The following is a 17,200-nucleotide window of genomic DNA, read 5'->3' on the forward strand; positions in this document are numbered from 1 at the left end:
CTTGATGCTGGGGACATTGGCCTGGGACCACAGGTATTTTCATGCATGTTCCATTCATTCAGCAAAGAAATAAGTTTCAAATAGGAAACAATCCACTATTCAAACCTTTCTTGGTAAACCAGTCCTTGATTTGAAAAAATTCAAATAGTAGGTGAATCATATTGACCCTTTTTTTGAGAAAATGTTACAAACTGAAAGGTAGTACTGAAGGTATTACTCTGTGAGAGCGTGGAAACACATTCAACTCATCCCCTAAATGTGAAAGAAGTACATTTTCCCTGTGAAAAGGATTAGTTCTGCACATTGGAAAAAAAATTGAGCTTTTTAAGTAGCAGTTGATTATATAAAAGAAAATGTCCATATAATCTTAAAAAGATATCACTTGTATACTAAAGCATTTTAGAATAAACACAGGCTGTCAAACCTTTCGAGTGATAAGTTATCAGCCATGTGTCAGAATGATCCTCTGAGGTTTCAAAAGCATGTGTTTACCATAACTGCTGTACATTAGTCTAACAGAAGTTATCAACCTCATACTTTCTCCAAAGTAAATTTAATGTGAATAGTCAAATACACATTCTCATTGCTTGGCCACTGTTCTGGGTGGATGTGGTGCATAAGCATCCACTGTGAATAAGGGCATTTCATGACCAATATTTTAACCACTGTAACCCTCTGAATAGCCTCCGTTAACAATCACTGTTCCAATTCTCAAAGCTGCTGCAAGGTATCAATCCAGTATCAGGACAAGAGCAGGCTGGTGTCAACCTGTCTGCCACCTGTAGCTAACCAGCACTGAGGATCTGTTCAATACCGAGGAGCTGGCAGCAATATACCATTTGAATTCCTCTTCCCACTGCACAATACATTGTCAGAGCTAACATAAATGACTAAAAATTTATGCATCTCTCCATATTAGAGAGAATTTCAATGGAAGAGGAGAAAAAGCAATTGGCAGAAAGCATTTATTATGTCTTTTTGAAGAGAACCTACATAAATCTGTTCAATATCTCAATGCCCTGCTGTTTCATAAACACTGAATAGGCAGCTAGACAGCAATATGTGAAAGTTCTGCACATGTTCAGGCAAATGGGTGTTATTAAATTTGAACAAAAATGCCCAAAGAATTGGAATTGGTTTATTATTGTCACATGTACCGGGGTACAGTGAAAATCTTGTCTTGCATACCGTTCATACAGATCAATTCATTGCACAGTGCATCGAGGTAGTACAAGGTAAAACAATAACAGAATGCAGAATAAATTGTTACAGTTGCAGAGAAAGTGTAGTGCAGGCAGACAATAAGGTGCAAAGTTATAACGAGGTCAAGAGCCCATCTTATCGTACTAGGGAAAATCAATGGTGCTGACACAATAATAATCCAATACTGTGCCAAAATGGTAAAGCTAGAATTAGTAAAGTTAAAAGTCAGCTGTGAAATTATATGATCTTGGAGACAATTCTAGACACAGAAACAAGAAGAGTGGAAAACTGGTTGAAATGTTCCTTATGGTAGCAGTAGGGAACATCAAGATTCCATATGGTCACAGTGGTAAAAGTAAACTACTACAATGTTTGAAGAATTAGAAGGGGAGGTTGGAGGGATTTGGGGGAGGCACTAGAGTATCTCAGAGCAAAGGGCAAATATAAGCAGAGCTGCCAATTGTAGGAAAAGAGTGAGAGGATGTACAGAGGTTAGAGAAAGACGACTGAGGAAGGGGCAGCACTTATTGTGCGGGAGAAAGGCAGGATGAGAGCATCACAGAATACGAACACAAAGGCAAGATTTCTCAGTGGATTGGTCATCATGCTCAGGAAAGAAATGGAATGTGAAGCTGGATATGTGCAGCAGAATTTTGGATGAACTGATGCTGGTGGAGACTGTGATAATGGATAGAAGGGCATTGGAATGATAAGCTCTGGAGACGAGTAAAAAAAATTAAGAGGATTTCTATGGTATGAAGGGCAGCAGTACGGTTGTTAGCAGTAGGACGATTCCATGGAAGTATAATGGAAGGCTTTGGGGGTCTGAAACATATTTCGGAGATGAATGGGATTTGTTTTCAACCCAGGATGAAGGCTGGGAAAAAGATGCAGTTACTCGTGAGGGATAATGTTTATTAGCATGGCCAAATTCAAAGGCTTTGTTCTTTCCCATGTTTAGATGCAGAAAGTCCGTCTGACAGACGACTAGTCCCGCAAACCAGTGGCAGTGGAGGGACCACAAGAATTGTGAAGTGGAGTAGGGTTTCATAACAAGGTACACATGGACGCTACCTCCATGAATGCAGATGCTAACATCATGAAACAGCACCTACATTTGGGAAAGCAAAGACTCAAAGATGGACACTTGGGGAACAGGTACTAAAAGCATGGGATGGGAAAGAGAAGTTATTGCCAGTGATGGCCCAGCTACAATTGGATAACAAAAGAGAGGTGTTGCAGAAAGATGGTGTGATTGTAACAAAGCCAGCAGCTGATTAGTTTAAATAAGATATTCATCTCCAGACAAAATTATTGTCTGCTGCTCTCAATAAACAGAAATGGAAAGGATAAAATTAAATACCACCGCAGCAAGGAATAACACATTTCTTCAGCAATTTTCTACAGCTTGCCTGGGCAAACAATACACTCTAAGAAAAAAGCACAGGAATAAAAATTACTATAATATTCAGAACAAAGCAACATAGAGCTAACTTGACTTTAAAGGCAATCATTTGCACTGCGATTCAAAAGTGGGCAAAGCTGCTTGCCCATTTGGACAAGGAGACATGGGGTTATTCAGTGCACCATGTGCTTCAGTGCCACCATTTTACAAGACCAGTCACATTAAAAATTGTCACATCGTCAATCAGTAACCAAGAATGTTGAAAAGAATCCCAGATCGCCCTTGTTAAATGAGTTGCTATTACCGAAATATGATCCATTTCGACTACATAAGCACCATCATGCTCATCTTTCATCCCAATTACAATCTCTATCATTTCCTCAATCTAGAAGCTGTTTTCAATCAACATATTCACTTATTACAGTGGGTTATATGCTAGCTACCACCTCTTCTTGTATTGAATTCTTGATTAGACAAGTCCTCTGAATTTAACATGCACCATGATTGCATGTATCAAAAACAGGGTGCCAATCACAATCTTTTAAAAAGGCTATTCGTGTTATACTCCATCACGGAGATGAGTACCAAAGTGCATTCAAAATACAGGGCTGGTATGTAAAACCAGGGTACCTCAAGACAGAGAAAGAATCTCATTACAGCAGCCTTATTGTGAGTTTCAGCAAAGAAATACAGATAAATTGATTTAATTTGTTTCTCTGTACTCTGTGTGTCCCATTCTTTCATAATTACGTATTTTAATTGTTCCTTTTGCCAATTGAAGGCTCTTAATTTCCATACATTTTACCAATGCTCCTTTTGCTCACCAGCTATTTTCCTCTTTCTCTATTGAATCTCTGCACAAGAGAACAATATACTTTGAACAAGCTAAGGAAAGTAGTATAATAGAATTCAATTCTTGAATAATAACGAATTCATTGACAATTCTTTGCAAAAGTGCATGCAAAAGGTTTTCAAAATCATTCACTGTAATAAAGATATAGAAATGCAAATGTCATTATTTTAAATATGTCTTAATTTTCATCAAATAAGTACCTCTGTTTTGCTTCAGCTTCTCCGATTCATAAATTAACATTTCATTCAAGCTTTGAGCTTACAGAAATGCAGAAATCCAGATCATGCATCACAAAATATTGTTCATAATAGGCAAGTATTTTTTACATGTCAGCGAAAGCTCAAAGTGAAGGATAGTAATACTGCAAAAGAGAGCACTTTCCACTATTAACTCAGTCTTGATGAGCTTTGTCCTGAATCCCTTAACGTACCAAGAAGCAAATGAACATTTCATGCACAGTGCAAGCATATTTACATTGTTTCCTACATCACAACAGTAACACTTATTCAAGAGCATCTCACAGACTGTGAAATGCCTTGAAAGGGATGTGAAGGTACTATATAAATGCAATATTTTTTCTTTCTTCAGATCATTATTCTGCATAGTTTGTAATACAGACCTGCAGCTTTTTGTACTTGGAGTTAACTAGTTTTAGTCCAGAAAAGCAAAAGCAGAATCTCACCATTTGGGTCTGGATTTGTATCCAAGTCCCAGAGCTGAAAATTCAGTGATGTGAGCAACCAGAGGTCGCTTTTAAATTTGCAGAATATTTAATTGTGTTCCAACTGATTTTCACAATCAGCTGTTTTAGATACACGGTTGTATTTTTCTTGGGGAGTCCCTTGGGATGAAGTGTGACTGCCTTCTACTCTAGTTTAGTGGTTTCTGGGGTGAATAATAAAAGACCAATGTGGAACTCACAGATGTTGCTACAAGCAGGGCAGGATGTGCTTGTCAGGATGGGAGGATGGGTGGTAATTTACACCAGTAACCAGTACCACCCTGAATGCTCCTCCTCCACTTTGAGTAGTCATGGGCCAGGCATCGTCAGGAATCGGTGGGGACGTTGCATTTCTGTGAAGAGGTTTTGAGGAAAACCTTTCCTCTGCAAACCTGGTGATCTCTCATCATGACCAAACTTGGAATAGAATGTCTGTTTCAAAAGTGTGGTCTCGAATAGATGAATGATCTGGCCTGCCCAATTGAGATAATGAATGTAATTAGGGCCTCAATTCTGGGGACGTTGGTCTGAGAGAGGACAATGATGTCAGGTTGCTTTTTCCATCACTGTATATGAAGGATTTTGCAGAGCCAGCGATGATGATATCTCTCCAATGCTTTGAGATGCTCCAGCTAATTTAAAGTCTCAGGAGGTCAGTGATACCATGAGCTTTGTGCCAGGTATGAAGTCCTGATCATGGCACACGAAAGGCGATGGCATATTTCATTTTCAATATCTGCCTTTATTGAGAGAGAGCTCCCAACAATTATGGGACCACATCATTCAGGGTATCATCATGGACCTTTATTGTCAGAGTGCAGTGTTGTACGGCAGGGCAATTTGATAGAGTGTGCTTAATTTGCAGAGAGTGCCTTGTGACATGGTGTCATGCTAACAACCTTTCCCCCAATGTCAGCAAAACAAAAGGTCTGGTCATCGACTTCAGGAAGGGGGGCGGTACACATGCTCCTGTTTGCAGATGATAGAACCATAGTGGACTGAATCTCAAATAACAATGGGTCAGAGTACAGAAAAGAGATAGAGAGCTTAATGACATGGTGTCTTGACAACAACCTTTCCCTCAGTGCCAGCAAAACAAAAGAGCTGGTCATTGACTTCAGGGGCCGGGGGGGTGGGGGGAGTGGAAGAGGGGCGGTGCACATGCTGCTGTTTACATCAATGGTGCTGAGGTCGAGAGGGTTGAGAGCTTCTCGGAGTGAACATCACCAATAGTCTGTCCTGGTCCAACCACATAGATGCCATGTCTAAGAAAGCTCATCAGCGCCTCTACTTCCTCAGGAGGCTAAAGAAATTTGGCATGTCCCCTTTGACACTCACCAATTTTTATCAATGTACCATAGAAAGCAGCCTATCCAGATGCATCATGGCTTGGTGTGACAACTGCACTGCTCGTGACTGCAAGAAACTGCGGAGAGATGTGGACACAGCTCAGCACATCACGGAAACCAGCTTCCCCTCCATGGACTCTGCCTACACTTCTTGCTGCCTCGGTAAAGTAGCCAGCATAATCAAAGACCCCACCCACCCTGGACATCGTTTCTTCTGGTTCTGATTCTCCCCCCTCCGATCGGGCACAAGATACAAAAGCTGAAAGCACATACCACCAGGCTCAACAGCTTCTATCCCACTGTTATAAGACAATTGTACAGTCCCCTGGTACGATAAGATGGACTCTTAACCTCACAATCTACCTCATTACGGCCTTGCAGCTCATTGTCTGTCTGCCTGCACTTTCTCTGTAACTGGAACACTCTATTCTGGAACACTTTGTTTTCCCTTGTACTAGCTCAATGCATTGTTGTAATGAATTGATCTGTATGGATGGCATGGAAACCAAAGATTTCACTACACGTTTCTCAGTACACGTGACAATAATAAACCAATTTACCACGGTCCGTCCTCTCAGATGTTTCAGTGAGGGCCTGAAGGTTCATCTCCATACACGCAGATACACAAACATCATCTGCACACCAAAGCTGGAGTAATGAAGTGGGGGTCACCCTGGTTCTGGAGTGCAGGCATGGAAGGTTGAACAGTTTCACTTCAGTGCCATAGATTAGTTCCACTTCAGTGGGAAGGTTGTTGGAGGTGTGGTGCAGCATTGTGGCGAGAAAGATTAAACAATGTGTTGGGAGGACAAAGCCTTGTTGACTGCATGGAGATTGGATCTGTTGCTGACTCGCTGGTTAGTATCACTGCTTGCATACCATCATGAAGATGGAATCAAATTTCTTGGGGTAACCAAATTTGCTCTGCAGTCCCCTCCCAATTGATGGAGTCAAAGGCATTAGTGAGGTCAGAAAAAGCTATGCGTAATGGTTGGTGCTAATCCCTGCATCCGTCTTTGAGTCGTCATGCAGTGAAGATCATGTCCATTGTGCCCTATGTGAATTGAAACCACACTGTGATTTAAGGCATAGGAGGAAGGGCAGCTGTTTGACCACGAAGGAGGAAGTGATTGAGAAGGATTCTGCCAATGACTTCTCCTGTGTCAGAGAGCACGGAGACCCCTATGTCAGGACAGTAGTTGGATATGATTCCTTTCTTGAAGATGATCATGACTGTAACATCTCTGAGATTCCCTGGCAAGTCTTGTTCTTCCCAAACATAGGTAATGAGGTGACTTGTAACCGAAGTTCCTCACCGCCAAGTTTTAGAACTTCAGCAGGGACGCTATCAACTCTTGAGGCCTTGTTTTTTTTAAAAAAACATCGGTACATGACCTTTACAAAGTTTTGTCGGTCAGGGGTGACAAACAGCCTGGATCAGCTACATTACTGTGGGATGGAGACATTGGGGAGAGATCTTGGGTGCTTAAGCTGCAGATGTCTTGACATTGCTGGAGAATCTGCAAATGTCACGCAAATTGTCAGAACTCCTGTGTTTTATTTTGCACAAACGATCTGTTCCTTGGGTGATTGGTTTTCTGTTGGACCTTGCTCTTCAGTGACCTGCGGGGTTGTTTCCTTTCCCTTCAGGTGTGGTGGAGTTTCCAATCCAGACAAATCTCGCTTTGGTGATTAGCAGGGTCTGGTCTCCACTCGTCTTGGTCTCCCTTACCACTGGATCAAGGCTTCAGTCTGACTAGTCCACATGGTGGAGGGCATGAAATGGTTATTCCATGTTGGAAGAAACCACCTGGTTACTTCCACTCCTCTATAAACAGTTTGACATCTGGAATATCAGGGCCTTGGTGAACAGTGAATCCAAGCCCAAAACTCGAGATGCTCCATCATTAACATTGCTGCCCTGAGTGAGAGACTCTGAATAGGAAGTGACAGCTCAGGGAACAGGGCAGTGTGTCATTTTCTTCCAGAAGAGGGACACCGTCTTCATGGAGTGGGCTCTGGTGTTAATAACGAGCTAGACTAGTATCTCAGTGGCTCCTCCTGTCATACATGTGAACATCTCATGAATCTCCTGCTCACTTTAACATGGAATCAACATAAGGTCATCAATACAAATGTCCCAACCTTGGAAGCTACAGATAAGGACGAGGACTTCTACTCAGACCTTGAAAATACCCAAGCAAAAAACGAATTAATCAAAGCCAAGTTCAGAAAAGACGAAACCCTCTGACACAGTGTGACTGGCAAGGGGAAAGCTAATTCCAAGGGTTACTTTCTGTCCTCCAGGCAAAATGCATGGAGCACCATGCTGTCATAATCAACACCTTGTTGTGCCAGAGGGAACTCTGCAACATTCCTACTCCAGTCATTGGCATCAGTTGGATTACCTTATTGCCCAAGCAGGGATGTCCACATCACTCATGCCATGACAGGTGCCAATGACCTTTGTCCTGGCCACTGCCAAATCATCTCCATCAGCCTTGTCCCAACATGGCAACAAAAATATTGCCACAAGAAAATTAATGTTGAAATTCTCAAGAGATTCTCAAAGGTAGCTCTCCCTAGACAATGCCTCACAGACAACTTGACAACTCTCAGTCAATGAGATAGGCAGTGCTCACAGCACTTGGAGCTGTCCTGAAGCCCACCAGAATTAGCACGCATGAAGAGAGTCTTGGCTTCTCGACTGGCAAAAACAACAACTGGTTGACATTGAATGAACAGGAGCTTCAGGAGCTAATAACTCACAAGTGTAAGGCATAAGTGGATTGGAAGCTCACGCATACATTCGAAAAGTCTACAGAGTCTGAAACACAAATACATACAATAAAGGAAGTTAAATTCAGAATTTGCTGATGCACACAAAGGATGAATGCACAATTCAAAGAGGCACATTTTCAAATAAAGGTCATGAGCAGTAAGGGATGGAGATGAGTTAGAATAACTCTCTCCTCTCTGCCAGTGATAATTCACGTCTCTTAGCTCAAAGAGATCACAAGATCACAAGACAAGGGAGCAGAAGCAGGCCATTCGGCCCATCGAGTCTGCTCCAAGGAAAAGGGAAAAAGAAATGGGGTGGGAAAAAAAGAAAAAAAGAAAAAAAAACTATTCTAATCCCATTTTCCAGCCTTATCCCCATATCCCTTGATACCCTGACTATTTAGATATCTGTCTATCTCCTCCTTGAACACCCCCACTGATCTGGCCTCCACTGCTGTGCGTGGCAAGGAGTTCCACAATTTCACCACCCTCTGGGTAAAGAAATTTCTCCTCATCTCTGTCTTGAAACTGTACCCTCTAATTCTAAGATTGTGCCCTCTGGTCCTGGACTCGCCCACCAAGGGAAACAGCCTAGCCACATCTACTCTATCCTTACCTGTCAACATTTTAAATGTCGCTATGAGGTCCCCTCTCATCCTTCTGTACTCCAGTGAGTACAGACCAAGAGCCGACAAACGCTCATCATACTTAAGCCCTTTCATTCCCGGAATCATTCTCGTAAATCTCCTCTGAACCCTCTCCAACGTCAGCACATCCTTCCTAAGATGTGGGGCCCAAAACTGCGCACAGTATTCCAAATGAGGCCTCACTAGTGCCCCGTAGAGCCTCATCAACACTTCCTTACTTTTATACACTATACCTCTCGAGATGAATGCCAACATAGCATTCGCTTTCTTAACCACCGATCCAACCTGGTGGTTAACTTTTAAGGTATCTTGTACGAGTACCCCCAAGTCCCTTTGTACTACCGTACTATCAATCTTCTCTCCTTCTAGATAATAATCTACCCGCTTATTTCTGCTTCCAAAGTGTACAACTGCACATTTCTCAACATTGAATCTCATCTGCCATTTCCTTGCCCATTCTCCTAAACTGTCTAGGTCCCTCTGCATCCTTTCTATTTCCTCTATGCTCCCTACTCCTCCACTTATCTTGGTGTCATCCGCAAACTTAGCCACACAACCATTTATTCCATCATCCAAATCATTGATGTACAAGGTAAAAAGGAGCGGCCCCAACACCGACCCCTGCGGCACACCACTAGTAACCGGTAACCAACCAGAACGAGATCCTTTTATTTCCACCCTTTGCTTCCTGCCAACCAGCCAATGCTCCACCCATTTTGCTACCCTACCCATAATTCCATGACCTCTCTAAGCTAATAGAGACTAAGCTAATTCTGCTAGACATGCCGTTACTTATCTTAATTGGAAAACGAGGACCTGAACTCGTGCAGTAAACAAGCAAGCAGAAAATGGAGAATTCTATCAAGTTATTATGTTATACTACATGAATACATCATATTTTATACTATGTGAATACATCAATTTCAGCAGTACTGCCTTGTTTTTAGTACAACGTAACTTAGTAGTAAAGATTCTGATGCTGATGAAAAATTTCTGTTCCATCGCTTGCCTTCACCTTGTTGACATTGCAACAAAAAAAATGAAAATTTCAAAACCAGCTTTTTAAATACTGAGAGATGCTTGCACATACTAGCAAGAGAAAAAAAGAGTGGGGCCAGTTTGCCATAGATGTGGAAAGAGTTGAAAACTAAGATAAGTTAAGATATCTTTATTAGTCACATGTACATCAAAACACAGTGAAATGCATCTTTGCGTAGTATTCTGGGGGCAGCCTGCAAGTGTCGCCACGCTTACGGCGCCAGCATAGTATGCCCTGAACTTCCTAACCTGTACGTCTTTGGAACGTGGGAGGAAACCGGAGCACCCGGAGAAACCCACACAGTCACGGGGAGAACGTACAAACTCCGTACAGACAGTGGTGGGAATTGAACCCGGGTCGCTGCTAACCGCTATACTACCGTGCACAGAAGGTAAAATCACAAGAGTAGAAAACCAATTTAAACCTCAGCAATTTAAACAATCTATATATTTGACTTTGATGAAGGCACTGAACGTATGGTTGCGAAATTTGCTGATGATACAAAGACAGCTTGGAAAGTTAAGTTGTGAAGAGGACACAAGGAGGCTATAGAAGAATGTAGATAGGTTAAGTGATTGGGCAAAGATCTGGCAAAGGACTATAAAGTGGGAATTGGTCAAACTGTCCATTCTGGCAGGAAGGAGGAGAAAAAAAATTCCCAATGTTGAGAGATTGCAGAGCCGAGTTGCAGAGAGATCAGGGTGTCCTAGTGCACGATTCGCAAAAGGCCAGTATGCAGGCACAACAAGCAATCAGGAAAGTGAGCAGAATGTTTCTGTTCCTTTCAATGGAAACAGAACTCAAAAGTTGGGGGCTTATGCTTCAGTTAATCAGGGAAAAGTGAATCCACATCAAGAGTATTCTGTGGAGTACTGGTCTTCTAATTAAAGGAAGGATATAAATGTATTAGAAGCAGTTCAGAAAAGATTAACTCTGTTGCTAACTGGAATGAGCAGGTTGTCTCTTGAGGGAAGATTGGAAAGGCAAGGCTTTTATCCACTGAGTTTTGGAAGTGAAAGGCAACCAGATTAAAACATAAAAGATCCTGAGGGATTTTAGTAAGTTGGATGTAGAGATGATGTTTGTTTTTTTTGTGGGAGAATCAAAACTAGGTATCCCTGTTTAAAAAATAGAGTTTCACCCATTTAAGGCAGAGATGAAGCAACTTTTTTCTCTCAGACGGTCACAAGTCGATGGATCTTCTTCAAAGAGCAGTGGAAGCAGAGCTTTGGAATAATTTTGAAGCCGAGGTAGATAGGTTCTTCATAAGAAAGGGGGTGAAAAGTTCCTGTGGGTAATCCAGAATGCAGAGTTGAGGTTACAATCAGATCAGCCACAATCTTACTGAATAGCAGTGCGGGCTTAAGGGGACCAATGCACTGCTCTTTCTCATAATTCATATGCTTGTATGCTTGAAAATAGTTTCTTTTACTGAAAATGCAGAAAAAGTAAAGCATTGCCAAAGATTAGGGCAAAAAAAAGAAATAAATGCAGAGTCAGAACTTGGGACAAGGAGAGAAAAAAAACATGCCTGCATGGCTGCTGTGCTATATCAAACCCAAACACAGATTTCTTCTGAATGAGATAATTAATTGCCCATTGATTTCCAATTAACAGTTTCTGAACAAATAATTAGCAGCCATGACATTTTAATTTGCTAAAAAGCTGATTTTTATCCCCCAGCAGTGATTGGTCATTCTAAATGCTCCTGAGGTTGTGGTGATGGTGAGCCACCTTCGAGATGTAATCATTCTTGTCAATACATCCTCCGAGTGCTTTTGGGGAGTTCAGGATGCAGGTCAGATTGTACTAATTATCTTGAATGACTGGACTTCTTTGACTGCCTATAAAGGTGTACAAAATCAAGTCTTGGCTAAATAACACTTAAAGCATGGATTCCAGATTTATTAAATAAACCCAGACTAGGTTTATCAAGGGATGATCCAATTGAATGGCGTAAAAGATTTGAGAAGCACCATGACCTACTCCAGCTCCTGTACTTTCTCAGTCATTGGTTTTCTGCATATGCCGAATAGTGTTAGGGATCGTGCAGAACACTGAGGGCCAGGCATAAGCTGCTGAAACGCAACCACAAACTGGATTGTTGGAAATGAACAAGTCGCCACACAAGTATTCAAAATCTATGTAACTGGTGCATTGGCTGGTGAAACATACTTCATCTTGCAGCAAATCATGAGTCATGAATTTAACTCAACCAATGAAAAAGTACACCCATCCAGACTGGTAAACCCGTCTTCCCTCCACCCTCCATATGCCATGCAAAATACCTTTTGCGTCACTGCAGGTCTTCTCTATCGTCTTAAGTTTGTCATCAAAAGCTTCCCGAGGAGAGAAATGAAGCAACCAGCTTCCTTTATCCAACTTGTAAACGCAAAACCATTTGCAAAAAGAGCCTAAGTGACCTTGATGGGAGGCATGCATTGGTCGCCCTGTTTTTGGGAATCCTGCCACTCTGAGGCCTAACAAAAGATGCAGGGCTGTCTGCAGTGTGAGGAAAAGGGACGAAAACCATAAGGCTGCAAGTCTCTGTTGCCCATTAATCATTCAGCTCATTAAGGACATGTGCATGTGTATAACTTAAACATCTGCACATGCCCCCCCTCCCACCCCCCAAAGAAAAAGCACCCCATTCAGTTCCTCAATGCTGCAGTGTACTGCAGGTTAGCCAACTTACCATAAGCCAGTCTTGGAGACAATGGCTTAGAAGATAAAGGCAATTTGACTTTCACCAGCACTGCTTTCCAATGGGAAAATTGAAGATCAGCTGTATCAAGTGTCAAAGTTCCATAATCATCAACTTAACTCAAGCAGCACAGTGAAGACACCGCTTGGAGAGAAAGCAGACTTACTGGATTGATTCCCAGAAAAAGGGGTTGTACTTTCAAGAGAGACTGAGAAAAGATTGGCTTACATGTGCTGGTTTGGGAGAATTGGAAATCATCTCATTGAAATGTACCAGATTTTGAGAAGGATTGAAAGGGAGGTTATTTCCTTCAGCTGGAGAATCTAGAACCAGAAGACATCATCTCACAATAAAGGATTAGACCTTTAGGACTGAGAAGAGGAGACATTTCTTTCACAAATGATCATAAAGTTGTGGAATTCTTGACTTGAGGGCTGGCGTTGCATCGAGTATGTTCAAGGTTGAGATCAAGAGAAGAAACCACAGATTTTGGAGATTGGGCAAGGAAAGTAGACTACAGGCACAGAATCAGCCATGATCTTAATAAACCACAGAAATGCTCCTGTTTGAAATTCTCATGTTCTTGTATAAAATGAGCTGCATTTTCCTATTTGACTCTGTGGCTAGATATTGGTCTGCTACCCTCTCAACTGATTCAGACCTGGCCTTTTGTGTTCATCTTTTCTGCTCCCCGTATCTGAAGAGAACTTCCCAGCAGAATTCCCAAATTACACAGAGAGCATCATGCCCATTTCTGGGAAACTGTATTTGACAGGGAAGGAAATCAAATCAAAACTTGGTGAAAACGAGACGAGAAACAAGTTATGGAACATAGAACATAGAAAACCTACAGCACAATTCAGGCCCTTCGGCCCACAAAGCTGTGCCGAACGTGTCCCTACCATAGACGTTACTAGGCTTACCCATAGCCCTCTATTTTTCTCAGCTCCATGTACCTATTCAAAAGTCTCTTAAAAGACCCTATCGTATCCGCCTCCACCACCGTTGCTGGCAGCCCATTCCACGCACTCACCACTCTGAGTAAAAAACTTACCCCTGACATCTCCTCTATACCTACTCCCCAGCACCTTAAACCTATGTCCTCTTGTGGCAACCATTTCAGCCCTGGGAAAAAGCTTCTGACGATCTACCCGATCAATGCCTCTCATCATCTTATATACCTCTGTCAGGTCCCCCCTCATCTTCCGTTGCTCCGAAATCACATCAATATTCATATTAGACAAATCAGAACATTTTAAGCTGCCATGTTTCATTGTGAATGGGTTTGCTCCAGTTTTTACAACTACATGAAACAGTTGAAAGGACATACTCCGAATCCATACACAACTGGAGGCTATGAGGACTGTGCCATCAGGCAGTGCAACACTTGTATTTGACAGCAGCATGCTTTGGCCAAGGGCATTACTCCTGGACTCTGGCCTCTTGCTGCTAGGTTGCAAGAATGGATCTCAGCACCAATTAAGAAGTCTCACCTCTCCCATGTCTGCATTTCTTCTTCCAGTGCTTTGGTCATGTATAATGACATGCTCATAAATTCCAAGTAGCTTGTAAGTAAAATAAAGCATGCAAACATTACATAATTGAATCAAAACTTAGTTCACCCAATCATTGGACCAGTTTGGTACAGGACCCCTTTGTGCATGTGTGTAAATGTGAGCACAGCTAGCAAACAAGATTTATGACACAGAATATTGACTAAGCTGAAAATAAAGCAACATTAGGATTTCAGATTCAGGAAGTTCCAACATTCTACACACAAAATGGGAAAATGTAAAGAGAAAAATCCCAGAATTTAATCTATTTGAAATAAAAAGCTTGGAGTAAACAGGTGGTCAGCAAAGTGGTTAACAGTCCAGATGTTTAAATTAGTTAGATTTTCTCATTCAGCAAATCCAATTCTTTGAAATTGTGATGCAGGTTCTAATTGATCACAAGTGGACAGACTTACTATCTACATAAAGGCCACACGTGTGCAAAATAGCACAAGCAACACGCTAGAAACAGTACTAACCAATCTGAGAACCAACAGGAGAGATCAAAGCTGCAGTCCTATCATACCTACTCATGGTGGTGGACAATTAACCTGCAGCAACAGGAGACTCCGTGAACACCCCCATTCTCAATGATGGCAGAGCCCAATAATTGACTGCAGAATATACCAAACATACCAGCTGCAATGTAAAGATCTGCAGTCCAGAAATGGCCAAGACTTGGCCAAGATTTGCTGTAACAATACTGTCAACTACCCAATAAAAGGGGCAAGTGCCTACTTTTGCCTGATTAACAAATCCAATCCAGCCAATTAACATTCTTTTAGCTTCTGCTCAATCATGTGCAAAGTGATGAAAAGTGACAGTGATGGTGCTCTAAAAGAAAGCCTTGCTCAGCGATAATCTGCAGTGTGCTTGGTTTTGGTTAAACTGGGGTCTTTTTCCTCCAGACTTCATCACAGCCATAGTTCAAACATTGATAAAAGAGGTAAATTCCAGGAGGTAGGCTGGCATGGCTCCCTTTGAGATTAAGGCAGCATTTTACCAAAAATGACAGTGAGTTCCTAGTAAAATTGAAAGTCAATGGGGAAAACTCTCTTCATGTGAATTTAGCTGGTGTATAAAACTCTTCATCATACCTGGAAACATGATAAGTTCAAAGGAATATGGCTGAAGATGACTGGGTCAAGTTCCCTTTGTTGCTCCTCAGTCCCTGCCCACATGCAGCAAGACCTTCATGATTTCGGCTGATATGTGGCGCATAATATTTATGCCACAAATGCCAGGCAATGGCAAACAAGGATGGTTAGACTTCCACGTTGAATGTGCTGCTTTTGTAGCACCTCCAACAAGAGTACAGCCACCGCTCTTTGCCATTCAGCAACATTACCATTGCTAAACCCCTACTTCTGCATAAACCAGCAGCCAGAAATGTATCTGGGCCAGCCACATTCATATTGCAGCTACAAGAGGAGGCCAGTTGCTTACCTTATGCTTTTAAGGTATCACTAAGATGAGCAATGTGGTTGAATAAAAATCCAACACTTCAAATTTTATTTGGTGTGAACCTTCTTTGGTACTTTATCTTAAGTGAAAATGAGCAACTAATACAGAAAGTATAGTTTGAAGAGGCACAACATAGTGAGAAGAAACATGGATGTTCTGAACCAAGATGGACCTAACTGGGAGATTTTCAAGGGACACTAAATATTTCTTGCTTTCTAAATATGCTACTTATCGAGTATCATTTGTTGAAGAGTTTTGTACATCAGCTAAATTCACATCTTTATGTAGGCCTTAATGGGTTAATTTCTGAAGATAAGTTGTATAAATTTGACTAATATTTCTGTGTTTAGATGATTTATCATAACCAAATTGAAGACTTTAAATTGATGTCCCTTCTACAGGGTAAATGTGCACAGATCATTTCCCACAGATGGGGAATCCGAAACAAAAAAGAATTATTTTAAAATAAAAGATCATGCATTTGGGACTGAAATTTGGGAGAATTTTTATCACTCTTAGCAGAGGAGAAATCATTTTCCTCCACCAAAACAGCGCAAATCCCATCTCAACTAAGGATTTTGGTCAATGAACATATCAACGTATGGAAGAAAGGCAGTCAAATAATGTATAAAAATCAGCCACTAGCCACTGCCTAAGACACAGTCAGTGAATGTCAACCATTGAACTCCTCTGCAATAGACTGATCAAGTGCCCTTGTGATGTTCATATTGTGGACAAGGGCAACTAGTGACTGTTTATTCCCTGAAATACATTAATTATATGTATGTTAAGTATTGCTTAGATAAGGTCACATGAATTATTTTAGAGAATACAATCCTGAGTCAAATCTAATTCAGATAAATCCCAATCCGTTATTCCCATCCAAATGCTGATTAGTTTGTTAGACACTTCAGCATTTCCTATCTTTACTTCAGATTAATAATTTCATCTCCCAGTGTTGATTTAACAGTATTAAGTTCCTAAGCCAATGAATGAAAACATTAGGAGAAAGTAAAATATGGGGAAGGAGAAAGTTACACCGAGCAAATTTCTTGCGTTAGTCCAAAATGATCAGGAATCCATCAGACCAAACTCATATTTAAACAATTTCTTTCACAAATAAAGACCAATGCCAAGTGCAACATCTGTATGTTCTCATTCTATGAATACTATCCCCATTAAATGAAGGACACTGAATTTTATTTTAATGTTCCCCTTACCTTTATCCTGCTCAGAGACAACCTTTTCCAGTGCATAATCCCAGTCAAATATGTAGCGATAATAGCACAGCTGGGTGTACAGGGCCTTATCAGGATACTGGAGGGGGAAGGGTGGAGAGAGAAAATGATAGATTAATATGACTACTGCAATTTCAAATTCCAAGATCACTTTATAAAACCCCCGTTTACAATACAAGGACATTACTTATAACTAAATGGTGTGAAACTTCCAGTTCCAATTTACTTTCCTATGCTTCCATT

At 41.3% G+C, this 17,200-nt stretch overlaps 1 protein-coding gene across 1 annotated transcript in view; it reads right to left on the bottom strand.

Moving 5' to 3' along the window:
- The window catches only part of pola1 (polymerase (DNA directed), alpha 1), a 210,286-nt gene that overhangs the window by 32,610 nt on the left and 160,476 nt on the right, over positions 1–17,200 (bottom strand). The window contains exon 36 of the mRNA XM_052013854.1: positions 16,940–17,036. Within this exon, the coding sequence (XP_051869814.1) occupies positions 16,940–17,036 (97 nt within the window). The remainder of the gene's footprint in view (positions 1–16,939; positions 17,037–17,200) is intronic.

This window comes from Pristis pectinata, chromosome 4, assembly GCF_009764475.1.
Source record: "Pristis pectinata isolate sPriPec2 chromosome 4, sPriPec2.1.pri, whole genome shotgun sequence".
NCBI lineage: Eukaryota > Metazoa > Chordata > Chondrichthyes > Rhinopristiformes > Pristidae > Pristis > Pristis pectinata.